The sequence below is a fragment of the Tupaia chinensis genome, unplaced genomic scaffold (genome assembly GCF_000334495.1).
Source record: "Tupaia chinensis unplaced genomic scaffold, TupChi_1.0 Scaffold000088_1, whole genome shotgun sequence".
Lineage (NCBI taxonomy): Eukaryota > Metazoa > Chordata > Mammalia > Scandentia > Tupaiidae > Tupaia > Tupaia belangeri.
In genome coordinates, this window is record NW_006159550.1 from 7,099,447 (window position 1) to 7,114,778 (window position 15,332).

At 57.7% G+C, this 15,332-nt stretch overlaps 1 protein-coding gene across 1 annotated transcript in view; it reads right to left on the reverse strand.

Annotated features, from left to right (window-relative positions):
- Positions 1-15,332, reverse strand: part of EEPD1 (endonuclease/exonuclease/phosphatase family domain containing 1) — a 95,801-nt gene that overhangs the window by 33,730 nt on the left and 46,739 nt on the right. The window contains exon 3 of the mRNA XM_006143021.3: positions 3,301-3,352. Within this exon, the coding sequence (XP_006143083.1) occupies positions 3,301-3,352 (52 nt within the window). The remainder of the gene's footprint in view (positions 1-3,300; positions 3,353-15,332) is intronic.

Genomic DNA, 15,332 nt, shown 5'->3' on the forward strand with positions numbered 1-15,332 from the left:
CCGGTTGGGTGGGTGGGGGGACACTGGCAGGCGAACCTAGGAAGCCGGGCTCTCTTGGGCAGGGGCAGGGGCAGGGGCAGGTTTCTGGCCCACACTGGCCTTGGGCTGGGTCTGCTAGTGGCCATCTGGTCCTTCCAGGGTGGGTGACCTCCTGCTGGGGGCCTGCCAAGCTATTGTTTGCAGCTTTGCAGGAAGCTGCCTGAAAGGGCCATTGAAAACCGATCCTTCTAAATCAGGCCTAGCAATATCACTCCCTTTCACGCAAGGCCACATTCCGAGGCATTCAGTGGGTCTGTTTGTAAAGCCTGGGAATCGAGTGTGTGTGACTTCAGCCCGGAAAACAGCAGCGTCCCACTCTCGCAGCGGAGAGCCGAGAGCCAGGCGCGCTGCCCTCCTCTGAGCAAGGCCTTGCTCCCGGGACCCTATGGATGTGTGACCAAGAAGTACATTTAAATCTACAAACTCGCGTTCAGAGAAATGCCACGTGACCTGGTAGGTCCCCTGCTTGTGGGCCCAACAATTTTTTGAAATAAGATATCAGTAGAGAAACTTAGATGGCTAATTACACGGTTTATAACTTCAAAACAGTATTTGTTAATTAATTTCTTCCATGAGCGAGACAGAGACAGGCACCCCCAATGAGGCCTCGACTCTGCCATGCACCCTGGGCTGTCAGCCCTGGCTCGCGGGCACACGCATGCCCTCTGTGACAGAGGTCTCTGGACGCGAACCGGACCCTCTTGTGCTGGCCGACCTGGCGGAGTGCTGCACTGCCCAGCTGCCCAGGACACTTGTCATTTCATGTCTCCTTTTTAAAATTTGCTCTAGACCCTGTGTGCCTGCAATGGGTGAGAAGGCAGCCCCAGCAAGGGCGTCCACACTGCAATCCCTTCTCCATCCTCCTCTCAGGACTTTGGGATGCACACACACGTCAGGCATATTCCTTGAGCTGGCGGGGCCGGGACTCAAACCACCTAGGTGGCCATGGGAGACCCAGCCTCCTGACCACCACGTGACCAGCTGGCACCCCGCTTATTTTTTAAATACGTGACAGATCACTTTCACTAGCTGGGTAACGGGCTCCATGTAGTGTTCGAGGAGAAGAAAACTTCCGAGATCCGACTGCCGGCCTCTCAGCGTCTCTTCACTCTAGCCACCCCGATGAAGACAAACGGAACAGGCAAAACGGGACCCCACTGGTCTACGCTGCAGGGTGGCCGGGCGTGCATCTGAATTTGAGTCCAATTTCAACATGATCACTTTACTATTTAATATTTTTGAGGAGCAAAACAACTAGAAGGTGGGACCAGCAGTTGGTATAATGGCTACGTCGCTGTACTCTCATGTAGTCGACCGCGGTTCGAGTCCCGGACCCGGTGGCTTAAACTCACATGTGTGTGTGTCCAAGATTCTGAGAGAATGAAGGAGAAAGGATTGCGGCGTGGCCATCCTCCCTGTGGGGTGATTTCTCGTTTTCTGTCTCTCTGTCTCTCTCTGTCTTTCTGGCGAGCACACATGCCTTATAGCAAAAAAACTCTCCAAAAAAAAAAAAAACTATAAGGAATGCTAAAAAGAAAAAAAGTCGGGGGTGAGTGGGATAACTTTAAAATAGTTTCAGAATCACACAGAGAACTCTCGCCTCCCCGCCAGAAAGGTTCATTATCTGTGCTTGCCCCGCGTACTTTAGCATCATGTTCACCCGTCTCTTTCTGGCTCTGTACAGTGTAAATGTCACTAGGCTTTTTCTGGGTCATCTGAGAGCAAGTCACAAACACCACGCCCCTTCCTGCTAAATCTGGATGTGCCAGCTCCTGAGGACACGCCCCCTGTGTGAGCACACGCCCGGACTGCAGGGATGTGCCAGCTCCTGAGGACACCCCCCACCCGTGCGAGCACACGCCCGGACTGCAGGGATGTGCCAGCTCCTGAGGACACCCCCCCACCCGTGTGAGCACACGCCCGGACTGCAGGGATGTGCTAGCTCCTGAGGACACGCCCCCTGTGAGCACACGCCCGGACTGCAGGGATGTGCTAGCTCCTGAGGACACGGCCCCCGTGTGAGCACACGCCCGGACTGCAGGGAAAGGTGACAGGGGTCTACTCTCTGTCCAAGGCCGTCCTGTGGCCCAGCCCCAGTGTGCCTGGGAGACCGTCAGACCGACTGCACATTGGGGACGACCCGGCGAGGACGACCCGGGCTGTCGGGGCCCCGTGCTCAGACGGCCCTGGCAGACATCACCTGGTGCTCTGGCCTCGGTCAGGCCTCACTGTGGAATGGGGCTGAGGGATGCTAAGTGCGAGGAGAGTCCTAAAAACTCCTAAAAAAATGTAAAGTACAAGTTTATTTTGGTGCAAAAACTTGTGAAATTTGTGCACGGTTCCTTTATAATGTGCCTTTTCCAGGAACTTTTTGGAGACCACAAAACCAAGCTCTGCTCCCTCTCGCCTGCCCGTTGCCCTTGGAGCCGAGTCTACAGACATGAGTCATTCCGTGCCAGCCGGCAGGCTGACTATCGATCCGAATGTTTTCAATTCCAAAAATAAAACGGTGTTGATGGGGTACTCGCCTCTAACCCCTGGCCACTTGGCATCCCGGAGTCTAATGAACACACACGGCTACATTTCGCCCCAGGGTCCTGAGCTACCCCAGGGCAGGGGGGCTCCAGGGGGCCTGACAGCCGGCTTTGCAGAGCCCGCCCCACCTCGCGTGTGCAGCCGGAACCCACAATTGGCAAAGGACCGCCGACTGTGGGCACGGAATGCCACGGTGCACCGGGGTCTCCTCCAGAGCGTGGTGGAACGCTACCTTGGGGGTGAGGAGGCCGCTTCCCAGTCCCTGGAAGAAGCCTACAGGGGGTGTGAACTCGTGAACCGCCTGCCTGTTAAACAGAAGACACTGGTTTTGGAAATGACTGGGTTCAAACCAGCACTCTCTCAGTTCGTTCGCCTTGGCAAGTCGCCCAGCCCCCTGGGCCTCACTCCCATCGTCCACACGGCGGATAACTACACGCGCCCAGTGGACACAGAGTGAAGCAGCAAGAGTGGAGCCTGGCCTGCAGGAGGCGCCCGGCTCACGGGTCTCGAAGCACAGAAAGCTCCGGCTACAGGAGAGCCCTGCCAGGCCAGGCTTGCCGCCTGAGTGGAGCATGAGCGGACTGGGGGTTCGCATTCGATCCTACATGCTCCATGGACGGTCGGGGTGCAGGCAACGGCCCCCTTGGCAGCGACAGGGAGCCGGGCTGTCCCTGTGCGGTGCTCTGATCTGGGTGTGCATGTGGAACAGAAGAGTGAGATATTTACCTTGTCCAGGGCCTCTCTGTCAAGGAGCTCCTGCACAGCTAGAAGCTTGATGCTGCAAGAGAAATTGAAACCGCACTTGAACACAGGTCAACTCAGGTCAGCAACCATCGTCCCCCAAGTCACGAGACCAGAAGTCTGAAATTCCTGCCTGCATGTCTATGTCACCCCAATTAGGGTGACCTTTTGTTTGTATCAAAATGACCACTGCAGAAACATTAAAAAGTTCCAAATTCTAGCAGTCACCTAGTCTGTGACCAGCAAGTCCATTTGAGGAGTGTTCCCCACAGGTGACGGCACACACCAGGACAGGGACCTGCACCCCGAGGTCCACAGCAGCTGATTCGCAAGAGCCCGGAGGTGGAAACTGCCCAGATGGCCGTCAGCGGTGACGTGGGACCTGTGGTCGCCACACGTTCTCGGCCAACTCAACGGGAGGGAAGTCTGGATACACGTGCACCGTCCAGCCGGAGCTTGGAGACAGCGCGCCAAGTAGCTGGCAGCCCCACGGATCTGCACAGGACGTGGGGGTGGGCCCCAGGGCTGGGTGCTAACAGAATCTTGGTTCGGGGTGGGGTTCTGGAGATGCTGTGACAGCCACCGACCAACGGGAGTGTCCTCGAGGCACAGCGCTGCACGGTTCAGCGGCCAACCCCATGCTGTGCTCATTTCAGCACAGACGCTTCCAAGGACCATGGAGGCTACTCCGTGTGAGGGGTTTGGACAGACTCAGGAACAGAGACGAGAAGGGTCGCCCATGCACCGGTGTCCAGGGGACACGGGCAGACAGCCGCAATCGCCCTCGCCCGTCCCACCCCGAGGGACCCTGCCATGTGTGGGTGGCCGGAATACGCCGTGACTGACGCGCTCCCTGGGTCAGAGAACCCCTGTGCACTGCGTAGGTGCCTGGCCCCAGTGAGCACCTGCGGGCAGAGCCCCAGCCTCCTCAGCGCACTCTGCACACACCTCGGGTCCAGCTGGCCAGTGTGGACGCAGCTTGTGCTAGGTTAGGGTGTCCAGTTGTGATCCGAGTCCCAGAAGCTAAATTGCACCTGAAACAACCACTAGAAAGTGCCGGCACTGAAGGTCGCACATGCCTGCCCCGTCTACGGGCATGAGTCTGAGCGGACGAGCCATCGACGTTAGAGAGGAGCTTTAAATCGAAACGTGCTAAGGTACTCGCCCTCTTGCACTCCCTGTGCACAGACACCACACCCGAACCACCGTGGAGCTCCATCTGGAAGCCAACAGTCTCAGGCTCTGCACGAAAATGGAATTCAAACACGCTGGCTCCCCAGCGGGGGCCGGGGCCGAGCCTGGTAACCACCTGCAGGAGACGCTCCCTGCTCTGTCAGCCCATCCTCCACAAGGGGTGGCAGACAGCCAACGTGCCCGAGCCTGCTCCCACCCTCCCCTCTTCCCACGGCGCCCCCCTGCAACGGCCTCCGAGGTGAAACCCACTGAGCAGTGTGGACACCCCTGCCGGGCAATGCTGGCCTTTTCAACTTCCCAGGGGCATGTGTGCTCACCAGAGAGAGACGGGAGACAAGGAGAGGGCGAGGGAGAAGCACGCCATGGAGCTCGGTCAGGCTGCAACCCCTTCTCCAGTTCTTTATCCTGTCGAGATTTGGGGCATAAACGCATACACGCCCAGCATGTTTCCCTAGCCGCTGGGTCCAGGACTCAAACTGTGCCGTCCATCATGTGAGGCCCACCTCCCTTAACCAGTAGGCCATGAGGCTGGGCCTACGTCACTGCATGAGGGCAGAAGTGACAGACCTACACAGTCAGCACTCAGTAACAAATGGGCCAGCTTCAGGGCCGCGGGAGAGCTGCGAGGCACACACGTCTCAGCCGGCCGTGGCTGCAGCCGCCCGTCGGAGAGCGGAGGGCAGACGCCGCCGCGAGAGGACACAGAGACTTCGCGATGCAACTAATACTGTTGCTTCTAACCCCGTTGGAAGCCCTTCAGCTGGGGTATTTATTTCAGTTCTTACAGTATCGGAACCTTCTAGGACATCAGACCCCCAGGAGGACAACTCCCACGTGTGAAGAGCAAACCTGCTTACAAAGCCCCGCTTGATCCATCTGACTTCTCTCCTGGAAGAGGACCTGATCGCCCATGTGCAATTCTGCCCGCCCTCGCTTCCCTCTGCTCAGTCCACACACACTGAGTGCTCCTGTGTTTCAGAAATGGTGCCACCCATCGGGGGACAAGAAAGCGGCATCCCTCCTCCCCGAGAGCTCAGAGGAGCCAGGAGCCAGCTGGGCACGTGTTGGGGCCAGGAGGAAGATGTCTCCTCGAGCCTCTCCCAGGTTCCCATGTGGACCATGGAGCTGGCCTTGGAGGACGCATCTCTCGTGGGCCTGGGGCTTGGTCAGCACCCTCTGGGCACACAGAGCCCCATGGCTGAAAGCTGCAGGGAGCTGTGACTTATTTTCCTGTGCGTCACTAGGAGAACAGGGGCCAATCACACTGAAGCGGCTGACAAGGGTGATTTCCTTACAAAAAGGACAAGTTCAGGGACCAGCAGGTAGTGTAATGGCTATGTCGCTGGACTCCCACGTAGTCCCGGACCCGGTGGCTTAAACTCACGCCGGGCACGTGTGCGTGCGTGCCCAAGATCCCGAGAGGAGAATGGAGGAGAAGGGATTGCGGCGTGGCCATCCCCCCTGGGGGGTGATTTCTTGCTTTCTGTCTCTGCCTCTCTCTGTCTGTCTGGCGAGCGCACGTGCCCTATAGCAAAAACCTCTCCAAACAAACCAAACAAACAAACAAAGGGCAAGTTCAAGGGCAAGCTCTGAAGAACACACACTCAGAAGGACCTAGAACAAATGCATGGTGGTTTGCCACCGAAGCCTCTAGGCAGCAGGGCACGCAAGGGCAATGTACTCAGCTGGGTGGTGTCAGGCTCAGAGCTGGAAGGGGCGCCAGGGAAGGAGCCAGGCAGACACTGACAGCAGGGGAGAAAATGGCAGTTCTGAAGTTGGGGCACCCCCAGGCTGGGCTAGCTGGGGGTCGCAGCCTGAACTGACCTCAGTGGCCCCTGGAAAGGCACCCGGGAGGGAACTCTGTGAGGACTACAAAAGCACTTAAAGTACATTCCCGGGGCCAGCAGGTGGTGTGGTAGTTAAGGCGCTGGACTCCCCCAAGGCTGACCATGGTTCAAGTCTAAGACCAGGTGACTTGAAAATCACACTGGGCACGTGTGCGCACGTCCCCAAAATCCTGGGAGGAGAACGAAGAAGGTTTTGTGGCATGGCCATCCCCCGGGGGCAATTTCTCACTTTCCCTCTCTGTCTCTCTCTCCAGCAAGAACACACACCCTATGGCAAAAAATGTTTAAAATAATAATAATAATTATTATTATTGGAAAAAATGGTAAACTCCAAATTCTAGAGAGAGACATCCTTCCAGAATAGATTTTTTCTAAAGAATCATTAATTGTTTAAAACTATTATTTTTCACTATGCTCTAGGGCACATGCATTCACAGAGAGACAGTGAGAAAGCGGGCGGCCGCGTCCGGGACTCAAACTGCAGTCAGCCGCGTGAGAGTCCAGCACCTTAACCACCATGCCACCTGCTGGCCCATCCAGAGTGGATTCTAGCCTGCGAGGACCTGAGTCGAGAGTCATCCTGCCCCTTCTCTGCAGGCCCCGGCACTCGGTGTTCCCACTGCCTTCTGACAGATGAGGTCCGGATTTTACTTCCTCGAAACCCTTCCTATGTAACCCCGCTTTTTTTTCTTTTCATATCAAACATTCCTTCCTTATCAATTTTTGCTCCTGTTCCAGGGAGAACAATTTTTTTTAACTGCCAGGGGGCACATGCACCAGACGTGCGGGGCTTGCAGGGGTGCGGAGTGAGAGAGAAAGCACCCCCAACGCTCCCCAATGGGGCTCGGTCACCGCGATCCCATCTGCACTCCTCCGTCCCGTCAGGGCTCTGGCAGGAACGTCCACACACCCGGTGTGCTCGTCAAGCCACTGGGGCCGGGACTGGAACTGCGGTTGGTCATGCAGGACCCGGCTTCCTATGCACTGGCTTAGCTTCTGCGGTTGGTCATGCGTGACCAGCCCCAAGACCACGACGCCACACGGTCCCCAAATCACTGTGGGCTGAGGTGACTCCGAAGGCAGCAACTGGGTCTCAGGGGCCGCCGTACCTTGTCCGGCAGGACTTTTTCCGGGGCTTTCTCTCCCTCGTTTGTCCTTACCCATCTTTAAACGAGGACAAAGTAGGCAGACCTGACCCCACGACCCCACACAGACGGTAGCGTGAACTCAGTGTGGCACCGCTCCTGCCCGGATGCACAGAGGCTCACTCTCCGGGCACCCACGGCGGGACCGACGGCGAACAGCAGAGCTTCCAGCGGCTCGGACCTTCCCTGCACTGGGCGTCACTGAGCAGGGGTGACAGCTGAGCCGCGGAGGCCGGGCTGGCTGTGACAGGAGGCGGGAGTCAGCTGACTACTTAATGCCACTTCGTAGAAGGCTCAGCTTGAGAGCGGAACGGCTGCTTTAACTGCAGGGGAGGGGAGCACTGCGGGAGGCTGGGCCGCCCTGTCCCGGGACTTGGGAGAAGAGAAGCCACGGGGAAGAGAAAGGACACACGGCCTCCCCACACCGCGGAGCGCTCCCGGCAGCCCGGGCTGTGACGGTGGCGGCACGAGCGCTGAAGGAAGCTCAGGCTAGTGAATGCACGTCAGACACGCGCCTTCCAACCTCCGCCTCGCCCCTGGCCTGGGTAACCTACTCCCCAACTGGAGGCAGGCTTGCTTTGGTGCGTGTTTTGATTTCCCATAGGATGCGTGCGTCGCTGGAGAGAGACAGAGGGAGGCGATACAGCTCCCGGAAAGTGGTCCCGCCACAACCCTTTCTTCTCCCTCGGCCCTCTTCGGGACTCCGTGCACTCGGCACGTTCAGGCTGCTGGCCCAGGACTTGAACCGCGGTCGGCCACGCAGGTCCAGCCGCCTGAGACGCCAGGCCGCGGGGATTTGGGTTCCTGTTTTATTACATTGCAGAGAGGCCAGGTGCTGGTGCAGGCCCCGGACGGCGTGGACAGAGCCCGAGTCTGCCGAGGCGGGGTGCGCGCCACTTCTTACTCTTCACAGAGACCTGCCGTCCGCCGTGCGCCAGGGCCACTCGGGGCAGAGAGAGCACAGACGCCGTGACCCGACGGCGCTGTGGGGTGAGGGCTGGCGGACAACGGCCGCTGGCTCTGCCCAGCTGTGCTGAAATGTCCCCACCACGGCCCACTTCAAGCGACCACGCTGGGACCAGATGCAGAGCTGGGGGGAGCCTGCCGACAGCGCTCAGGAGGCGTCGGCACCAGCCCAGGGCACCGTCCCGAGGATGTCCCTGCAAGACAGTCACCGAGTCCCGATACCGGGAGGGGGGCCCTGGGGGACCAGTACCCTGATAACAGCCCCAGGGGCTGCCTCGTCCCTTCCACCCCGAGGGCACAGCAACAAGGTGCCATCTGTGAACCAGGGAACAGGCCCTCGCTGGACCGACCTGCAGCGCCTCGTCCCGGGCCTCACAGACCCCAGCGCCGTGAGAAGGGAATTCCTGTTCCCGCTGCTCTGAAACAGCAGGCCGGACGGCTGTAAGAGAGGCCTGCTGCACCCCCGATTGTTCGTGACACCCAGCCTCACACATACTGTGAGCGGGACATACAGGAAACGGCACGCTCCACGTCACACGCCCGCGTGTCCCGAGGGCTGAGAGCATGCGTGACGGCACAGGGCACGTGTGGCCAGCATGCGGGGGGATCGCCCAGGACCTGTCCCAGAGGAAGGCATTTCGTCAGAGATGGAGTCTTCTTTCTTTTTTTTTTTTTTTTTTTGTTAAAGAGGGTTTTTCTATAGGGTGGTGCCTTTGAGAGACAGAGACAGAGAGACAGAAAGTGAGAAACCCCCCCCGAAGGGGTTCTCCACGCCACAACCCCTTCTCCTCCATTCTCCTCTCATTATTTTGAGCACGCATGCATACGCCCGGCGAGAGTTTTAAGCTGCCAGGTCCAGGACTCGAACCACAGTCAACTACATGGGAATCCAGCAACGTAACCATTATGCCATCTGCCCCCAGAGACTGAATTTTCTAATCTGTGGGATCAGGATAATGATTCTAAGTATTTAACAGTGTCACTGGGAGAATTCAGCAAAACAGCATTTGTAACAGTCACTGCCCCAGTGGACAGCAGGCCTGTCCCACTTGGTCACGGTTCACGGTCCATATGCCTGCTTTTCTTGAGAACTGGTAAGACTCGCTGGATTCCACATGGCTGACTACACAGTTCAAGGCCCAGGACCGGCAGGTTGAAAATCACTTCAGGTGTGTGTGTGTGTGTGTGTGTGTGTGTGTGTGTGTCCCGCATCCTGAGAGAACACTGGGGGAGAAGGGACTGTAGTGTGGCCATCCCCGCTGGGGGGAGGGGGTGATGAGGTGACTTTTCACTTTCTGTCTGTCTGTCTGTCTCTCTCTCTGGCAAGCACACACACCCTATAGCAAAAACTTAAAAAAAAAAAAAAGGCATAAGGCTTTTATTATTTAGACCAACCTGGTTTTTAGTCACTTAAACAGGTTCTGAATGGCGAGCCAACCGCCAGCGTGTTCCTGTGAGGATGGAGCATGGAGCGCTCAGTTTAGATTTCACAGGTCAGCTGTGAAGTCGGGGCTTGCAGTACCCCTGCTGTCATTACCGTGTAATTAAACTGCATTCCTTACCAGCTGCCACTTCACTCCTCAGCCCAGCCAGGCCACGCCCCTCGGGGACGGGGGACAGCACAGCCTGGGCTCCTTTGTCCTCTAAGCTGAACAGGAGGCAGCGCAAACTACGGAACGAGGCTGAGGCACTTGCAGAGCTGTCACGTTTGTGCAAAGTGCAAGTACCTTTACCAAAAGATGATACGGACTCCAACTCCAGAAGATAAGGTCTGTAAAACTTGAAATGAAATTAAAACTGGGGTCACTTTTTTTTTGTAGAGGTTTCTTTTTTTGCTATAGGACACGTGTGCTCAGAGAGAGACAGAGACAGAAAGTGAGAAATCACCCCCCGGGGGGGATGGCCATGCTACAATCCCTTCTCCTGCATTCTCCTCTCGGGATCTTGGGTACACACGCACATGCGCCCGGCGTGAGTTTAAGCCACCAGGTCCGGGACTTGAACCACGGTTGACAACATGGGAGCTCAGCGACATAGCCATTAGGCTAACTGCTGGTCCCAAATGAAGTAATTTTTTAAAAAAGAATTCAGTATAGTGCTGGGTTTGTTATCAGGGTGGGGTGAAAGGAGAAGGGAAAGGCCCTTTTCCAGGCAGCCACTCAGCCACACTGCCCTGTTCTCTGTGCGGCATCAGTGGAGTCTGTCCTAGCTCGGCTCTGGAGCTGAGGACAGCAGGCGTGGCACGAGCAAAGCGGTCCTTCATACCACGGCTCGTGGCTGCAGCGGGCACCTGCCATCATCCCAAACTCCCTCCCTAATGCCACATCACGGTGGGAGATGGGGCAGAACAGCCATGGGATTCCTTCTCAGCATCTTAATCCAAGTGGTCACGGTGACACAGGGTGGGTCTCCCCACCTGAAGGGCTCTGAAGTCAGCGCCACTTCCCCCGGCGGTCCACGCGTGCCCTCCACCTCTTCCACACGTCTGTACCACCTGCAGGTACTCCCCTCGCGGCGCCTCCCCCCCGTTACTGCTCGGGAAGCTCCTCTCTGGGCCATTGTCAGCTTCTGTTGGTGGAGGTTTAAGAAACAACTGGGTCAGACGGGCACTTATCTGTAGGGGGCTGACCTGGCTGCCCACACTCCCACCGCCCCACGGTCCTCCCCAGGCAGAGCTCGGAGCTGTGGGGAGACATCCCATCCCGATCCTGGGGTGTCTCGTTTTCCTCTTCCTCTTCCATGCCCTGGGCGTCCTCAGATAGGATTTTTTTAAATCACTTTTTTAAAAGGTGTATTTAGTCATTTCCTCCATGAGGAAAAGCGAGAAAGAGAGACAAGGCCTTTCACTCTGCGATCTGGTCCTGCTCTCCGGGGACTGGACCGTGGGCACGAGCGCCCCACCTGGTCAGGGAGACCTGGGGCCCTGGGACAGGAGCACAGGGCTTCTCCACAGCGGCCCAGCTGTGTCACGGCAAGGCCACCACGGGCATGCAACTCTCGTGCCGTGGGGACCGTGTGCCCTCAGGTGTGCCTGCACCACCCTGCAGCAGCCCCGGGCGTGGGCCGTGCTGGTCTTGCTCGGCTGTGTCCGGGGACTCCTGGGGAACCCCTTGTGACCCATTTGCTTCCGTCAATGTCCCTAGGTGTTGCCATCTGGGTGCTTTTTGTTCCCAGCACGTTAACCATAAGTGATGTGAACTTCCTGGGAGGTTCGGGTACCAGACAAACCGCAGGGACCCAGCCGCACGCCCGGCCCACAGCCGGCACCTCTGCCAGTCACACGGCCGTCCAGATTCTGTCGGCTCCGTGCGCTTCACACGAAGGCCGGCTTCACAGCAGTTCACCTTGCTCTCAAGGGGGCCACTTCCCAGGACTCCCAGCTGCCTGGGACTCCCGGCCGCAGGCTCCACCCACAGCCCAGGGTCAAGGCTGCTCTGCCAGGACTCCTCCCTGGCTCCGACCTTGCGCCCCCAAATCTGCCTTCTCTCTTCCCACGGCCCCCGCCCCACACTGCCTCTGTGCTGGGCCGGTCACACCACAGGGAACGACGGTCTTCGAGGCCCCACTGGAATGGATTACGTGGTTTGGGCCAGGAACAGGCATTTCACACCGTGCTCAGCATGGAGCCCCTGTGTGCACTTCAACGCCCCACCAGATGGGCTCTGCCCTGGGCCTCCCAGCCACCACCCAGCTCTGAGGACCCCGTGTGTCACGGACGCCCGGCCAGGCTCACTCACTGTCGCCGTTTTAAGAACTTTCTCATTTATTTTCTGGGAGAGTTAGAGTGACTCATTGAACATGCAAGAAAAGAAGAACTCTGCTGTCGGGGCCACAGGCCACGAGAAAGCGATCTGGGCAATGCAGGCTCTGTGCTTCCACGCGAGTGCTCCCGCCAGAGTCCCCAGAGTCCCCGTCCCCGGCTGGCCGTCCCTGCCGGCCCTTCGCCTCTCAGCAAGGCTTCTCTTCCTTTCGGCCCAGACGCAATTCACCTGTGGGTTTTGTCAGACCCACGGCCTCCGCAATCAGCAAACCTCCAGCCTCCCCGTTACAGACCAGCAGTCAGACGCGAGCAGGGAGTCACTGGGCATAGTTCTCAGAAACCCTTTACTTTCTGAAAAGAGGTCATTTACAAACCGAGTATTTATTGAAGAATGCTTAGAAAATACAAAAAAAAAAAAAAAAGGGATTACGTGGTTTGGGCCAGGAACAGGCATTTCACACCGTGCTCAGCATGGAGCCCCTGTGTGCACTTCAACGCCCCACCAGATGGGCTCTGCCCTGGGCCTCCCAGCCACCACCCAGCTCTGAGGACCCCGTGTGTCACGGACGCCCGGCCAGGCTCACTCACTGTCGCCGTTTTAAGAACTTTCTCATTTATTTTCTGGGAGAGTTAGAGTGACTCATTGAACATGCAAGAAAAGAAGAACTCTGCTGTCGGGGCCACAGGCCACGAGAAAGCGATCTGGGCAATGCAGGCTCTGTGCTTCCACGCGAGTGCTCCCGCCAGAGTCCCCAGAGTCCCCGTCCCCGGCTGGCCGTCCCTGCCGGCCCTTCGCCTCTCAGCAAGGCTTCTCTTCCTTTCGGCCCAGACGCAATTCACCTGTGGGTTTTGTCAGACCCACGGCCTCCGCAATCAGCAAACCTCCAGCCTCCCCGTTACAGACCAGCAGTCAGACGCGAGCAGGGAGTCACTGGGCATAGTTCTCAGAAACCCTTTACTTTCTGAAAAGAGGTCATTTACAAACCGAGTATTTATTGAAGAATGCTTAGAAAATACAAAAAAAAAAAAAAAAGAAACTTAAAAAAACCCATTAACCCTAATTCTGCTATGTAGAAATTTCCATTAAAATCTTGATATATGTCCTTCTACACTTTAAAAAAAGGAATATATTCATGTTACAAAACTGTAACCCTCTTACAGATACTGCTTTCTATTCATTAAAGCTGCCATCAGGTAACGTTCGACATGACTGTCACGCAGCACGCCTTAGGCCTCCGGGTCAGAGCAGTGTCCCCGGCGGCGTGTCAGTGGGGACACGGCAAGCTTTCTGCCTGTGCAGACCACGGATCCAGGCACACTGTAGGGACCTTGCTGGTCGCCGGGCCGCTTCACCTCCACCGCTCTAATCAGGGCTTTGGGCCCACGCCTTCCCGCACAGCTCTCATTGTTTCAAACAATAAATTCCCAGGAGGTCTGGGTCAAGGGCTATGTGAAGTTTCCTGTAACTTCTGCAAAATCGCTTTGCAGATTCGGAAGTCAGGGGCACCTGCACAACCTCTTCTGGCCCTGGGTGATTTGTTTTTCTTTAAGGTTTTTGCCTTAGGGTACTTGTGCTTGCCAGAGACAAGAAAGTGAGAAAGTACCCCCCCCAGGGGGAGTGGCCATGCTGCACTCACTCCTCTATTCTCTTGGGATTTGGGGCATGCAAGCACACACACCCAGTGTGAGTTTCAAGCCACCAGGTCCAGGATTCAAACTGCGGTTGGCCATGAGTCCAGCACCTGAACCACTATGCTACCTGCTGGCCCCGCCCTGGATAATTTTTTAAAAATCCTTATTAACCCAATAGGTGGAAAAGCTGTTATGCAATTTGAATCGACAATTCTGACTCTTGGACAGACTGGGCACTTCACTGACCATGTTCAATTCTTTCATCAGAACCCGGGAGCAAAGGTGGAGGGCGTGGCCTCAGGACGGACCTGGTACCAGGGGTCTCGCTGGGGGCTGCCGGGGCTGCTGGGCCCTCTGCACCTCGGCGGGAGTCCCAGGACCTCCCCCTCCTTCTTATGACTTGAACGTATATCTCTGGGTACACTAGAATAGCACGCATGGAATTTTAGATTTCCAAGTTTTTAAAGTTTATATGATTTATTTACTTATTTATAGAGAGGAAGAGAGAGAAGCTCCTCCAACAGAGCCTTCAAACCACAGCCCGACCCAGTCAGCCGGGCTGGCTCCGGGACACATGTGCGGGCGTGTGCGCCCGGGGTGCGGGCGTGTGTGCCTGGGGTGGGGTGTGAGCGTGTGCGCCTGGGGTGTGGGCGTGTGTGTCTGGCACATGGGCGTGTGCGCCTGGCGTGTGGCCGCGTGCGTCTGGCGTCCTCGGGATGCAAACCCAGACCTTTCCCGTGTGGCCAGCTGCATCACTCCCATGCCACCACCACGGCCCGTCTCGAATACTCTGGACAAGCGTCTACTCCCGTATTTGGCCCCAGCAGGTTTGCGTGTGGCCTCAGCTGGGATACGTGACACTGCAGAGACACAGCGAGGGAGCGGGAGGTGCACGGACTGGCTCACCACCACAGTAACTGGGAGCAGAGGCAGGCCCCAGTCCTGCAGCTTCAGCTGCAGAGGGAGCCTCGCCGAGACATGCAGAACGCGGCCTCCTGCTCACATGTCTACAGGCTGCAGGGAGGCCTGGGAGCTTCCGGCCAGGGGCAGGGGCTCCAGGGACACTCAGGCGGTCACCTGCTCTTTCTCCGGCCGGGGACGAGGGCTCCAGGGACACCCAGGCGGCCACCTGCTCTCTCTCCGGCCGGGTACAGGGGCTCCAGGGACACTCGGGCGGCCACCTGTTCTCTTTCCGGCCGGGGACAGGGGCTCCAGGGACACTCGGGTGGTCACCCGCTCTCTCGGGGCAGGGGCTCCAGGGACACTCAGGCGGTCACCTGCTCTTTCTCCGGCCGGGGACGAGGGCTCCAGGGACACCCAGGCGGCCACCTGCTCTCTCTCCGGCCGGGTACAGGGGCTCCAGGGACACTCGGGCGGCCACCTGTTCTCTTTCCGGCCGGGGACAGGGGCTCCAGGGACACTCGGGTGGTCACCCGCTCTCTCTCCGGCTGGGGACAAGGGCTCCAGGGACCC